Source organism: Mesitornis unicolor, unplaced genomic scaffold (genome assembly GCF_000695765.1).
Source record: "Mesitornis unicolor isolate BGI_N332 unplaced genomic scaffold, ASM69576v1 scaffold36864, whole genome shotgun sequence".
In the NCBI taxonomy this organism is placed as follows: domain Eukaryota; kingdom Metazoa; phylum Chordata; class Aves; order Mesitornithiformes; family Mesitornithidae; genus Mesitornis; species Mesitornis unicolor.
The window spans coordinates 39,704-55,552 of record NW_010181448.1 but is presented as its reverse complement, the minus strand read 5'-3'; the positions used below and the strand labels follow the sequence as shown (position 1 = coordinate 55,552).

The window sequence follows — 15,849 nt, the reverse complement described above, 5'->3', positions numbered from 1 at the left end:
CTTAATTTATAAACTTAAAACCTAGATTTTTAAAAACAGAGAAAAGTCTGGTTAACAGTTTAAATAATTTGTTACGTGGTTACAGTACACATTTTTACACGCATGTATCTACTTTGTTTTGGCTGTTTTGAAGAATTACCTGTTAATACTACATGTAAATCTCACCTTATATTAAAGTAACACAGCATATTAATATGAAAAGTCACAAGGAAACAAAGGGAAATTTTTCTCCTTGTTTTAACTTGGGCATTATCTACCTTGGACCTTAAGAGCCAAGAAATAGTGAACTATTTATCAGCGTAACTGACTACATTTAAAATTATGTCAGCTTGTTAGTCCGTATCAGAAACTGTAACAGAGATGCAAACAGAAAAGCTGTAGCTTCTGTAATTTAAACGGTTCCCATGAACACAAAAGCAAAAGGAAAGTTTAAACAAGAAATAAGTCTACCTACCCCACCGACACTGTTTTCTCTTCCACTCATACTCTGTAGGACAGCCTTATCGAGCCCCAGTTTGAGACTTGCTCTGTCAAACATCTCTCTCTCATAGGAGTTACGTGTTATCAGCCTGTACACCTTCACTGCTTTGTTCTGACCAATCCTGTGGCAACGGGCTTGAGCCTTTTGAAGGAAGCGACAACGGCAATAAGAATTTAGACTTATCTAGGAATAAGATACGATTCTTTTATAAAATTGTTTCTGCTGTAGCGCAATCTGAAAACCAACATTATTAACTCAAAAGGAAGTCAATTCGTATTTACTTAAATGGAAGCTATCACTTTCCACACTGTGAAGTTTTCCAAAAACAGTGTAGTAAGTAAAAAGAATGATCTGTGCTGAATGCTAGTGAATGGTATTTTTCTTGCAGTAATACTAGATTAAAAGGCAAGGTAGCACCTAAATTATCTGATCTCCTGATACAAATGGTGAAAGAGTTGCACCTTGAGAATGGATTCAGTTTCAGCATCCAATCCCTGGATTTTATTAATACACTGTTTCATGATACACATTAATCCTTTTCTATATATTATGTTTTAGCTGAACAGCTCTATTTCCACAAACTGCATTAGTCAGCACATGCAAAATATAACCTCCAGTTTCATAATGTCATCAAAATCTCTGAAGTTTTATACACACTGACTTAGGATTACCTGTGTAGTGCATTTAAAGAGCAAACAATTTGAAAGAAAAAGTTAGAACCCAGTCAAACCCACATTACCTCTCCTATGCAAGTAGAAAGCATTCCTCAAAAAACATTAAACATATGCCTTAAAAAACTCTGAACATATTTAAGTGATACATGTTCAAAACAGAGACAATATTCCAAGTGACCGAATTCGTACCAACCAGGATTGACTTCTCAGGCCTCACTACTGTGCTCAAAGGAAGTTACCTGCAGATCATTTTGAGGATTCCAATCAGAATCAAAAATTATACACGTATCTGCTGCAGTCAAATTAATGCCCAAGCCACCAGCTCTGGTGCAGAGAAGGAAGACAAAGCGATCGGAATCTGGTTTGCTGAAGCGGTCAATCGCAGCTTGTCTGAGGTTCCCTCGTACTCGCCCATCAATTCGTTCGTATAAGTATCTGGAAAGGAATCATGGCAGAACTCGCATATCTGCAGTAATAATACACATCAGCAAGTCCAAACAGCAAGCATTTTAAGACAAGTGCTTCTGAACTTTATCCATCAAAGCAAGTACCAGGAAACATGTATTCCTGTGGCACTTGGTTGCATTAGAACACACCATAACCTCAAGTCCCATGTGGACACACACGTTTTTCACATGCTATTATGCTTGGATCCTGCCTATGGTCACAGAAACAGAACAGTGACCTTCTGTATTATATACCAAGTTGTCTGAACTTGTCAGAGGTAACCAAGAAATCAGCAGAAATCAGTACCCTGGTGAGCTGTCATTGGATAAACTGCATATTGATTTTGTCAAGATTGAGAGAAACAGAACAGAAATGACAAGACAGTACCTCTAATGGGCTTTATTGAGGCATCAACAAATCCAGGGCTTCCTAAACTACAACCAGCAAATTCAAAGCCTGAAGTAAAACTTTCATTTCCGTTACCTTTGATAATTACAAAGGCTCCTATGAAACTTCTGAAATCAAGTGAAATGCATGTTGTAAATGGAGCAAGATGCTGAATGTGTATCTACTAGTCAAAGCCTCACAACCATTTTTCTTCTAATTGGCTATAAAATGGCACAGCAGATAATCCACACGACCATGGACACTTTGGCAGGCAGCCGTCTCCTGCAGTGATGAATTCTGTTAAGTCTAATCAAGTGTGCACTCTAACATTTCACATCAAACGGTCGCATAGAGCAAGCTTCAGGTCCTACGGATTTCAGAATATTCTACCTGTAGACATGACGCACTAGTTTAAATGTTACACCATTACAGGAAAAGGAGTGTTTTCCATGCTGGATTATAAGTACTACTATGAAGTTAGAATTATTCTATTGAGATAAAACATGCAAGCTGTTGAGCTCTCAGTTCAAGTAGAGAGCTTTATAAAGCAGAAAGACATAGAAGCCCAGAAGCACAGAAGTTATATAAAATTATCACAAAAAGAGGTATTAATATAATCTACTAATGATCTTCAATATACATACACTGCAGGAAGGCTTGGTATTTCCATTAATTTATTTTTTTTACGTGTTAACTCTGCATTACTGTGTAGTTCACTGACAAACACACACTTCAGAGCAGTATGCACCTTTCAACAAATGGACTATGAAAATAACCAGAACTACACCTTCTTACGGTTTTTCAGGTTGACATAGCAACTGCTGATCGTGACCAAGTTTAAGGTTAGATTTTAAGTGCTAAGGCTTTATGCATAGTATTTAGTCATGTGCTTAAATAAGCTCTTGGTGTCCACGGAGTTCAGCAGCGTAATCAAAGGGTGCCATTCTGCGTGACAGCAAAAGCTCATCTAAGCAGCTGCTTTATGGCTGGCAGCTCAGTTCTGCTGCAATATTCAAAGCAGTAATAATTTTGAAAAGAAGCACATTTTTATTTTAACATTAATAAAAATAACAAACCTTCAATTGTTTACTATTTCGTATTTACATTCCGTTGGGAATAAGGAGCTGCATTACCCCTGTCTGGTCCAAGATCAAAACAATGTAAATAAAGAACAAATTCTGTGCTTCCTGGGGTGTGGAGGAGCAACCTTGAGCCTGCACTTTCTTGGTTTCTGAGCGGCAGCGTATAAGCATGCATGCAAGAACGTTTAACAGAAAAAGCAATGAAGTGAAGGCACGTGGTTTACTCAACTGCCTCTCTTCAGTTGTCCTCTGAAGTTGTTCATTTGTTGGGGAATAAATGATGAGCCGTAACAGCACACAGCAACTTACATAGTGATTAGCAAAAAAAAATAATAAAAAAAATCCAATCTTTGGTGTAATTCTTAACCCTGCACTAACATGCAAAGATACGCCCTCCGAGAACAGGAGGAGACAGAATAACGCAGTATCTTACCTTTTATGTATGAGGTAATCCTCCAAAATATCAAGGCAGCGCACCATTTGAGAGAAGATAAGGACCTTGTGGCCTCCTGCTTTCATTTTTGGAAGAAGTTTATCAATAAGAACCAATTTACCAGCAGACTGGATCATTGCTTGCAGATGGAAGTCAGGAGCACTTGGGCTATATGTTTCTTTAAACTCTCCAAGTATTTTCTCTTCGGCACCTATCAAAGAAGGTATTTGTAACTATAGGTGTAGCTATACAAATATTTCTGTATACACAATAAGACTAAGTTACCAGATCAGTGCTTGTACTCAAGTATCTCCCATTAGCCACTGCTGGAGACAGAACAAAGTTCTGGATTGATCTGAAGTCTAGCAAGAACATCTATTTCTGTGCTCTTGGAAAACAAGTCTGAAGTTTTTAAGCAGAACAGCATGGAAAAAACCACCTAGAATGAGGTGAACGCCCTCCCTCAAAATTGCAAAAATGAAAATACGACATGTCCTAAAGCACCGTGTAAAGAAATAACTAAAACACCACACGTCCTTCTGTCTCTGTGATATTTCACATGGGACATGAGTCTTAAAAATAGTATCTTGAAGACCTTTCTTGAAGTCCCCCAGTATTTATCATGTATTTACCTTTGATAAGATAAGGGTGATTACAACACTTTCTGAGTTCCATCATAGTGTTGACCAGATTGGGTACATTTGCTTGCCCTGCTCCTTTGGATAAGAAAGCAAAATTTTTCTCCAAAATCGCTCGATAATATTTCTTCTGAATATTAGTTAGCTCCACTTCAATTATAGTTTCTTCCTTAGGAGCCAACTTTTTTTCTACATCTTCTTTTAATCGTCTGAGCATCATGGGTTTCAGGATAGCTTGTAGTTTCTGAACCTAAATGAAACACAGCGGTTTGTTGGAACATGAAAAAAGTAATAGTGTAGTTTAATTAGTTTTTTAAACTCCAGATCATTATTTTTTCCCAGCCTTATATAAAATATTTTCCAGATGAGATATAGCCTTATTTTTAACACCACATCCTTAAAGAATTTTTAAATGTACTCCCACACAAACAAAAACCACCTTTTTAGAACGTGTCTGCAAAGACTCTACCTACAGAGCCAGAAAAGTCCAGGTTTTATTATTCACACTATCTACTTGAAAATATACAAAACTGACCCCAAAAAGTAAAAGTAATTCTTTAACATGCAGTATCATAATGAACTGATTTCTATTGCCTGCACAGTCTAGAGAAATTGCATCACTTCAAAAAAACTCCTAAGTGCTATGTGGGGAGTGAAGGGGAGTATGAGGAGCAACAGCAGCTACTATCCAACAGAAAACGGTTTCCTTCAAGGAAGTCACTCTTACACACGGAAGCTCAAGATGAACAATACCTGTTCCTCTGTTTTAAGGTCTCCGAATTCTTGCATGAATGTAGATTCAGCAGGAAAACGCAACGGTTCAAGAAAATGAAGGAGGCTAAATAATTCTTCAACTGTGTTCTGCAGCGGGGTACCCGTTAGCAGCACTTTATGCTCCTATAAAAGGAAACAAAACTCTGTGACCCTATGTCCACACATTGGCATGTTTTTGTGTGTGAAGTCTGAGTGTCATAACCTGAACATACCAGTTTTGTGTGTCACTAAGTGCACAGCTAATGCAGATAAACGTATTTATAAAAGATCAACAGGACGTATTTTCTATTAGCTTTTCTTTAAATTATGTCTTCCTACACCTGTAACGAAGCAAAGACTGAACATTTCAATTTCTGCCTGTAATATTCACTAACAAATAATGCTCGCGTGCTCTCTCTTTCTCTCTAGTGTGGAAAATATACGCTAAGCATGTATCAGAAAACAAATAAAACTATTTCTGAGAACATGTAGCAACAAGTTTATGAAAGTATAATTTATTAAGTATAATAAACTTTATTATTTATTATTTATATGGAGTATAGAAAACCAATGCTAAACTAGCCATGGTGCACCTTGCACCCAAAGCCTCAAGAACCACGGTAGCACCTGCTTTTTAAAATCTTGCACTGTATCAAATAAAACCTTAACTACGGGACTAGACAACAGTTCTGTTTTAAACTCTACTACTTGCTTGCTTTTACTGTTCAATAACTTGTTTAAAATACTTTCTAGGTTTTTAAACATTAATCACTGAGCAAAAACTATTTTGAAATTTGCTTTACAATGACAAATGAAATCTTTGTCACAATCCAGATAAACTACAGAACAGTATTACCAGAAATAGATTCTGCTTATAGTTAGAACTTGCCACATTTTATTTAACCAAAAACATACCAGCATTGGCTACCAAAAATACCTATATCTGAAGAGAGTAGCAGGAATAGGTAGGTACCTCCCAAGAAAGATTGCTTGAGAGGTCTTTTTTGGCAGGTAGAACAAATTTGTGATTTATTATTGTACTGTACTTAACTAGCATGAAACCCAAAAGTGAAATATAGTTACTCACAAGGTTCATTAATTTTAGACCTTCCAAGAGTTTGCAATTTTTGTTCTTCAGTCTGTGAGCTTCATCAATAATAACACACCGCCATTCAATTGCATTTAACTCTGGACACCCACCAAGAATCATTTCAAAGGTTGTGATAATGGCTTGGAATCTGTAGGTACCTCGAACGATACGTCCCTAGAGATTCATCAACGCACAATATTTGTTACATTACCTCAAATCTACTCAATTTCAAGATTATATCAATAGCCAGACATCAGATTTTACATTACAAACTGTTTTGCAATTTATTACATCTCTATAACTCCATAAATAATACTAAGGAGTAATTATACAGAGCCACAAATCCAATATTGCCTAAGCAACAGTAAAATTTTAACCACTTTGAAATCACAAATATAACCATCTAATAAAACTATTTTGAAAGGTGCATGTAGATAATATCACATTTTTAACCCTGGGAATGTCTGAAAATGTAACTGATTTCTAATCAAAAATCTAAACCCTAGAGCCAATCAATCAAAATATGACAGTAACACACTTAGCACTCATACAGTACATAACAAAAATATTACCCTAGAACTAATTGAACACTTTTTATCCAGCTTACTCTCCTCCACTGATCTGACAAACAATATCTAAGGCCTCCAGTAAGGCAGTATGCTAATAACTCACTAGAGAAACAAGATGTCATTTTAATATTTAGCGCTACTTAAAAAGAAAAATGCAGCCTTAGCAATTTCATAGAAATACAATAGTACTTTAAAAGACTGTTTATTTATGCAGGATTTATATATAAGGCAAAAAAACCCCTTTTAAAGTAGTCAGATTTCCAGTTCTTTTCTATCTCATTTAATGTGAAGCATTTCAGACCTAAAAAGCAAACTGTATACAAAGCTGGTTTACACTAGGAAAAGGAAATCAACAGCTACATAAAGGTAACAGAGCTTAATCAGCTGTATTTTTGTTCTCACTGCTCTTCAAGTTCGGGATGAAACTGCAACCATCTGTGTACACTTTAATCTCCACATATCAGCGTCACCGCTATTCAGTTGCAAAATTACTGGGCATACTGAAACAACATACGTCTCGCTGCAACCATTTCCACAAAATTTACTCAGTAAGCATATGTTAGAGATTCTGATATGTAAAAATCTTTAAAAACACGTCAATGGGATGCAAAATGACTTTCACTAAAACATTATACAGATAATGTAAAGTACACTTGTCATTACTTCTGCCTGAAACAGGTTTTGGGTAAGTTACTGCATGCAAGTGACATTACAGTACCTGCGAGTCCCTGAAGTACATTTCATACTGCTGAATCATCTGCCTGCTGATCATGCTTCCATGATACACTACAACATTAAGGTCAGTCCATGTGCGAAATTCTCTTTCCCAGTTTGTTATAGTGGAAAGTGGAGCGATGATCAGAAAAGGCCCTCTTATACCAGCCAGGAGGATTTCATAAAGGAATGTAATGGACTGAATGGTTTTGCCAAGACCCATTTCATCCGCTAAAATGCAATTTCGCCTGAAAGTAAAATGTATTTATTATTAGCATCAAATAAAGTACAGACACTAAAGCCACTACTCAAATGGACAATTCATAAAAATAAAGCTCAAATATATAAGTTTAAAACAACAGTCAAAACCAAGGCACTGTAAAAGATGCCCGCAAATGTTCCCTGGTTATGGTGAAAGAACAAACTGTACACAAAACTATAATCTTTTGATCATGTTTAGCACTGGAAAAACTTGAAAGTGGAATATTCCATGAGGTTCTCCTAGAAAAACATTCCAAAAATATTCTTTGGGGACTACATTTGCCCTAATTAAAGGAATTAAAATTAATCAGATTTCCTATGTGTACACTCACCTTGACAGAACTGCTGTAAGTTAATGAAAATTCCCTAAAAGTCACAGATGGAAAGTAGCCCAGCTACACTCACATAAAAGGAGTACATTATAGCATCACTGCCAAATTTCCCCTCGTTTCCAGAGCTGAGACAGATGCATGTAACCAGATTACTACACGAAGTAGCACTAGGTGCTCATCCTCAGCCACACATTCCAGCCCTTCTCTCTCTTTGCACAGCTGCTCACACAGCTACATAGTGCTTGACTGAGAATTAGAACAAAGCTTTCCCATAGCATGAAACTGGATGGTAAAATGGTATGCTTGCTGACATCTCCTCTATAAAGGGCAGGCAACTGGTATTTTGGAAGTAAAGCAAGCAGGAAGATTCACAAATAGAAATGCTTCTTAGATACAGAGAAAAGACATAATTCTGGAAAAAGTCTTGAAAGTTATGAATTTCCTGTTTACACATCACAGCGTTATAATGAACAAAAGTTAATTTTAGCTTACAATATGGAAAACACAAGTATTTATTAGCCTCATTTTTGAAGAAAGCTATACTTATTTGAAGTACACAGTAATTCTAGAAATTATTTTGAAAGATGCAAGTGTTTGACAGTTCCAAAAATTCTGGAAGCTTGTACCTCAATGGAAGTTGCTTTTTAATTCCCACCTAGCCACTGAAAATCTACTTCCAGTTAGGTTAAGTTTCACTCTTTTAAGATTTGGTTTTGGTTATTTTTGTTGATAAAAGCATATTTGTACCCCCAGACAGAAATCTGGCTTTTCCAGTTACACACTTTTAGCTATAAGCAGAGAAGTTAAAGATAAATTTAGTTACAACAGTGTTCATCCCAGTGACAGTGATTCACTCCATATGGTTCCGTATTTACATTAAAAAACATGCCATGCATATACCTATTGTACCAGTTGAATAGGAGCCAGTTAAGTCCTTCCAGTTGATACTCCCTGAGCTGATTGCCATTTTTATATTCCCTGGACTGTTCTATCTTCTTCCAGGAGTTTGGAGGCGGTCGGTCCTTTAAGGGAAAGATTGATACATGTACAAGTTGGTTCATGCTTTATTTTTCCAAAACATTTTAACTCACTATTTCCTCAGTGTGACAATTTAATTTATAATGTAATTATTCAACCTTAAAACTGGGAAGGTGTAATTGTTAATATTAATAGTTACTAGTCTGCAGAAACCTGAAATTTGTATTTATTGGTCTATATAAATTAATAATTTAAAAATTAATTATAATAACATCAAGCACCTGATTTCCAAATCTAAGCATGCAAATATGTTGGCACTAGTAGTTTGAAAGATTAAATCATTTATACAAGAAACTTCAAGAATACATGACATTTCACTTTGGAAGCTCTAAGAACAGCTGTCCTACAAGCAGAGCCAACTGAGCATTTGGGAGTAGCAAAAATCCCAAAGCCTGTGTAACTCTGGATGCTGCTGCTATCCCTCCTGAAGCAGTCTGGGCAAACTGTCACCTTGCCCTTTCCTTTCAGCACTTGCCCTGGTCTGTAACAGTATCAAGGTATACTATATTATCTTAATGTTCTTAGCAAGCTAAAGGTAAGGTGAGAGGCTATGTATAAGTACAAGCACACAACACACACACACACACTAGTTCCCAAGCCCGGAGACTCCAGGCTGGCCATCAGCTTAGCAGGCAACTCAGTAAAGAAACCAGGATGTTTTTGACTGACACTAGGTAGGGTTCCAGCACAAAACTCTCTCTTCAGAGTTTCTGCATTCCAGTGTGAACAAACTCAACACATTCAAGCAAAATATTTTTAGTAAGAGCTTTTCTGATCAGCTGTACTCTTCTCCCCCCACTTCCCCCTCATTTCTCAGTATTTATAAAAGTTTGCATTCACTCTAGACTCACATGGCCTTATCTGGCAGCTCTGAATTTTAGATTTGTATTTTCTCTCTCTCCATTGCCCACGTCAGCATCACCTGACGCCAGTCTCAGTGCAGCAGTAGCTGTCCCTCCCCAGCAGCTGTGGCTGCCCCCACACACCAACCAGCAGCCATCTGTCCACTCCCCCACACCAGGAGCAGCCACGCTCCTGCTCCCAGGACTGCCGTCAGCAGATATTCCTGCACTTGCTGGAGCCTGGAACAAAAACTACTTGTTGCTGACACTAAGACGACTGTCAGTCGTACAGCTGTGCTTTAATCGTCTTTTTCTCTTAAAGCCAAATATGGTAACGGAGAAGCATAAAAGCCTTTCTTCCCACATGCCAAAATGGCAGGATTTTAAAGAAATACTAGAAAAATGAACTAAATATGATACAAAGATGTTGATTGTGACCACTGTCATTATCTGTAGATGGAAAAACCATTAAGGTAAAACCCAAAGCCTATGGATTAAAACACTGTACATATTCAGTTATGTAAAACAAGTAAGGTAGAGCCAGTGTAGTATACCACACAGGACACATGTCTTACTCTGACAGTGACACATAGGACTTCAAATAGAACTATTTTGTTTTCTGCTGCTCTATGACACAGAAGATTGATAATGTAAAGATAAAACACATTTCCTTATTACATGTATTTTTCTTCCTTTCAGTTAGCCATTTATGATGAGAGGAAAAATAAAAGCAGGAAGCAATTACGGAATCTGTTTGATAGATCTCATTTGCCAATTTCCTTCAGTGTTGAAGCACAAGACTTAACTCTGTCCTCTATAAAAGGATGTTCATACTTTATTATGTTTTCTCCTCATCTTAATGGTGTTTAGATTCTGTGATAGCCAGTTTCAATGTGTCAGAAGCTCAGAAAGTTACAGTACTTCCTATTTTTTACTAAACAATTTTTTTTAAACAGAGTAACAAATTAGATAAGAATATTTATCTATGCCTACCTGAAGATACTAGTATTCCTAGGTAACAAGGCATGCAGATCCTTTACACAGAATGTCAGTAAGCCTTATGTTCTAACACAGGATTTTAAAGTTGGGAAAACCAAATCCAATTTGCCAAGACAGACAAGTAAATTTTGTATAATTTTACCAATCTCCTTGAGTCAGGCCTGGAAGCTTGCAATTGTTCAAATTCTTCTATTTTTGCTTGATCTACGTCTTCTTTCAGCTCCCACGTACTGTCTTCATATGGCAATGAACACCACTTTACTAAATAGTAAATAACAGGCTGCAGAAGAGAATTCTGAATGTTATCAGCTATTACTTTAGTATACAGACTGTTAATATGCCTTAATACTCGAGTAGCTAGCTTACATGAGAGCTGGAAACAAAAGCCCATTTCTGATACTTTTAAAAATGTATGGTGTAGACTCTCGTATCTACCTACTTATCCTTGGCTTCTTGTACTCTGCCACTTGTACATTCCAGAAGTACTTTTCAATCGCACTTACCCACAAGTAAATCTTAGTCTTTGGAAAGATAAATTACTACATTTGTGATGTTTGTGGAAATAGGGTGGAATTAACTACAGAGGTTAACTACAAAGGTGCTACCCAGAACATTTCCTCTACTCTCCAAATCAGGCTACCTGAGCCTAAAACAAAGAGCTTGAGAAAGTTCATAAATCAGAGATCGTCTTAACAAAATAGAAAGTTTAACAGGTCTGCTGGGCGACATATATAATAATTTAGGAGAAGTCTCAAAAGCTGGAACCAAAGCAGATAATTTTATTTAGATTCACTAAGTATTTAAAAACCAAATAAAAAGTCATCTTTCAAGAAGTTGGAGGAAACTGTTGTGACAACACAATTTTTTCTAGAAGTGTAATAACGGCAAATCTGCTGCATACAATGCAAAGTAATTCTAACCCTCAACCCTGCTTTAGGGAGACTAATGTAGGAATCACTGGGTAAAAGTCTGCTCATTAAGTATCACAGCTATTCCAGTAGCCTTAGTCAGCAGCGTTGTCAGTCTTCATTCTCTGGCTTGTCTCATACTCTTTCTGAATTCTGGCAATTTATTTGCTTGATTTACTTTTCTATTTTTTTTATTTTTTTAAATTTTTCTAATCTCATGGTTTTGTTCTGTAATAGCTTTCCAGTAGAGGTACTTAGAGGGAAAGATCCACTGGGGGCTATTAAAACACCTCTCAGTCACTGGTTGCCTCTCATGGTTTTTTCAGCAGTGACCCCCTGTCACTATCAGTGAGCCAGGACAGTAACCGAGATCAGCCTTTTGCCAGAACTCACAAGGCAATCATCAAACCTCACATTTATGTCAGCAACTACTTAAGCTTTGCTTACTGTGACCTATTAATAATAATAAAAATATTAACTCTGATTTCTATGAACTCTGATTTCTATTTAAAAATACATGGCTAGCATAGGAAATGGAAAGATTGTATGTCTCAATAAAAATATAATTGAAGCTTAAAATCATTAAGGTGTTACTTTAAAATCTGCTAAGATTACAATTATCAAACACTACCTGGAGGTGTATCTTCTTTACTTGCTTTAAGATATATTTACCTCACCAGTGTCCTTATCTTCACAAAGAGATACTTCTAATACCCGGTCTACTTCAACATAGTCAGGATTAAAAGGTTCTTCTTCCATCTGCAATGCAAGATTAATAAAATAAGCAGAAGGGCAAAAAACGCTAGTATATGCTAATGAATTTGGCAGCTGGAAACTATTCAGGCCTTTGCACACACCTTAAAATCCTTAAATCCCCTCCTTCCCTTTTTTTTTTTGCAACTGGCACTAAAGAGGGATCTAACATTAGGACACAGAATACAGTTGTTTAGGGATGAAGTGCTGTCTTGGGAAATTCATACAGCAGAGAAACCACCCATATGAACATAATCTTTCCCTTCTTACCAGTTCCAAGTAGTTACCCAAACAATCCCAATTTTAAGCCATGCAAGTCATGTTGGTTCAGTGAATCCTCTTAAAGTTACATTAAACAACCTCCTGCTGCAACCAAAAACTCAACCCTGATGGCCAGTTTTTACTTCTCAATATTCAGCTGTTGTATTTAAAAGCAAACTATTAATCACAGTTCTACAATGAAAAAGCTTATTTAATTGTATATTTTATACTCACATCTGCAAAAAAGTGAGCTCTCTGTGCTTGCCTTAGTTTGAATCGTTTTATTTTCTGCTGGATTCTTTTATCCTTTAAAAGCTGTTGTTCTGTGGCCCACTCACAGTGGAGATAAGAGCTAAAAATATAGAGATTAACAGGAACACATTAGGAAAAGCAAAAACTTACTATCTATTTTTAATATACAGCTAAAATAATGTATATTATAAAACAGAGTTTCACTCAATAAAAGAGTATTTTATCATTTCAGACAATTCACTGTAAAGATCAAAGATGTATTCCTCAAATAATCATATTGCGACATCTAGTTAAGGCAGTGTTTTTAGGCTAGGATCCATAGAACTCCATGGATTCATTAATTTCTTTCACACGTCCTAAGAAGAGAAACAAGTGTATTTAAAGTGAGCTTAAATGAATCAAGTTTAAAATCTGACAACTCTATCAGAAAGCAACCAAAGATACACAGCACTTAAAATACTGGATCTAACTTTCTCACGTACTTCGTGTGAACACCTCTTCACAGGTACTGCTCAACTACACAGTCAGGAAGGAACACGCCATCGGATGGGGTTGGGAGAGAAGCACAAATAGCAGCCACAGGAAGAAGGAAGCGTGAGCACCGGTACCTACACCATCCAACTGTCTCCTGCGTGAGCCTTTCCAAAGCAAGACTGGTTTGACAGAGCTGGTTTGACCTTGCTTCCTAACACCCCCTTTTTAATGTACTTTCATCACTTTTTAAGCTTTCTAAAGATATGCCAGAAATAAAGAAGTGCTATTGCTGGGTATTACTGATTCTTGAATGAAAAGACAGACTTCACACTTCCAGAAAAAAAAAAAGAGCTAAATGGTCTCCAGAAACGTGAATTCAGAGTCTCAAAAATTCCATTTATTAGCAAGAATCTAATGAAATTACTCACATATATAAAATTTTAAAAAGTTATTGCCTTTTTAACATCAAGAACTGAGTAATGCCAGGAACATAGGTACAAAATTTAAAACGGGAAAACGTGGAAAAAGTTCAGTCGTTCTTATTTTTTTTATTTCCAGTTTCTGATGTAAAATAATTTCTATCTCTAGAAGTTGTTTTTTTTCCTTTTTAAAATACTGACTCCTACATCAATCTCTTCGAAATGTATGACCCTGTAAATCTAACCTAGGTGCACAAAATAGCACTGATTTAAAGTAGTGAAATTAAAATTAGACTCGAGCATGTAGCCCCTGCTGAATTTAATAATAATAATAGCTTCTCTAAGAGTTCTGTTATCTCGGCAATAATGGTTGTCAGCTTACTGGTCAGTGCTGGTTTCACAATACTGATATTTTTAAAATTATTACTAACAATATAATGCAGATTCTTAGCAATTTTAATATTAATTTTATAAAGAAAAATCTCAGAAGATGACAAAATCCAGTTGTAAGTAACCTTCAAATAAAACAGAACTTCAGTACAAGAATATGGTACTTATCATTTCAGTCAACTACACCAACGAAACAACTCCACTACTTACTAGTTCTTGTATTTTACAAAAAACTCTTCTGTTTCTACTGTCATCCCAGCAGATATCTAGGAAAGAAAATACAGGGAAAATGTAAAATGATGGATACAAACCCTTTTTCAAACAAGCAACTTCATGCCATGACAGTCACTTACCTCTTTCTTTATTACTCTGCAGGATAAGATTTTGTCTACAATTGCTGCATCTTCTTCACTTGGATTTTCCTAGAAACACCAGAAAACAATGACATTATAAATTGCAGTAAATGCCCTCTCTTCAGAATGATCAGGCTTAAAACCTTCAAACATGAATGGCTTCTTAAAAGATCAACCAGGCAAATTTGACCTCTACCACCAGCATTCTCTTTAACAATCCAGGAGCAAAATTTAAAGTACAGCTCTATATCCAGAGAGAAATACATGCAAAAGTACACTAAGTCTGGCACTAACCAAGAGCACCAGATTCAATGCTCTCCTGCCAAACACACTTACAGTACAAGCAATGGTGATTCTGAGGCTATCCAGACACAGACTCACTGTGAATGCCCTGTTGAGCTGATTTAATGCAGTGGACATACCCAGAATTTCATTATACACATGGAGAAATGAAAACTCTGGCAAACAAGTCAAGAAATAAATAAATAAAACACAATGCAGCATGTGTCAACCTCAATTTGATGGATTTACTCCAAACACAGGTAACAACCATGCTGTGGTATCAGGCAGACAAGGTCATGCCTGGGAATTACAGCAGGGCTTAGGTGTGACACAGATAGGAGATAACTTAGCTCTGCCAAGACTGAAGCTGTGGTTCCAGAGATAAAAGCCCAATCTTTAAAGGTTGCTTCCAATAAAAAGTCACCTTGCCTCCTGCCTGACTTGTTCCCAGTCATGTTATTCTTCTTTCAACTTACAACTTTGGCACTTCTTCAAACATTTCAGAAACACCTTTTTTCCTGTTTCATTCCTGACATTTTATTTAATTAGAATGGCTCCACAGAAAGTTAAGAGTACCAGAGCCGGCACAAGTAAATAGTGAAGTGTAAACCCGAGAGGACAAACAGGAGCAGGGAAAGGGAAAAGTACCCTTTTCAAAACATTTTGGTAGCAGAGATCCCCAGAGGCTCGATTCATTTTATATTCTGGATGCTATTATAATATTAGCAAACAGCTTTTCTACATGCCTACACATCACAACACATGAAGACAAACTTATCCTCAGTCTTACCCTTAACTTCAGTTAAGTCAACAAATGTTTATAACAGAAAAGAAAAAATGGTCCTAAGCCATTTCTTCCAGTTCTCAGTATCTTAGCAAGATGTGACATTACATAAACTATGGCTTAGCAGAAATCATGCATTCTTTTCAAACTATGAGCTTTTTTCTCTGAACTCTTTAAGTAAACTGGAAAGTTACCACTACAGTCCAAGCCAGATTTTACTTACCACAAATAAT

General features: G+C 36.5%; 1 protein-coding gene across 1 annotated transcript in view; it reads right to left on the bottom strand.

The window, feature by feature from the left end:
• Positions 1-15,849, bottom strand: part of CHD9 (chromodomain helicase DNA binding protein 9) — a gene marked incomplete at its 3' end in the record, with an annotated part of 71,161 nt that overhangs the window by 19,481 nt on the left and 35,831 nt on the right. The window contains exons 4-17 of the mRNA XM_010183438.1: positions 15,840-15,849; positions 14,551-14,619; positions 14,408-14,463; positions 12,897-13,014; positions 12,321-12,407; positions 10,883-11,020; positions 8,762-8,883; positions 7,273-7,516; positions 5,983-6,159; positions 4,896-5,039; positions 4,137-4,392; positions 3,505-3,715; positions 1,395-1,590; positions 455-622 (exon numbers count right to left, since the gene is read on the bottom strand). The exon at positions 15,840-15,849 is cut by the window's right edge and continues 155 nt beyond it. Coding sequence (XP_010181740.1) covers positions 455-622; positions 1,395-1,590; positions 3,505-3,715; positions 4,137-4,392; positions 4,896-5,039; positions 5,983-6,159; positions 7,273-7,516; positions 8,762-8,883; positions 10,883-11,020; positions 12,321-12,407; positions 12,897-13,014; positions 14,408-14,463; positions 14,551-14,619; positions 15,840-15,849 — 1,996 coding nt within the window. The remainder of the gene's footprint in view (positions 1-454; positions 623-1,394; positions 1,591-3,504; positions 3,716-4,136; positions 4,393-4,895; positions 5,040-5,982; positions 6,160-7,272; positions 7,517-8,761; positions 8,884-10,882; positions 11,021-12,320; positions 12,408-12,896; positions 13,015-14,407; positions 14,464-14,550; positions 14,620-15,839) is intronic.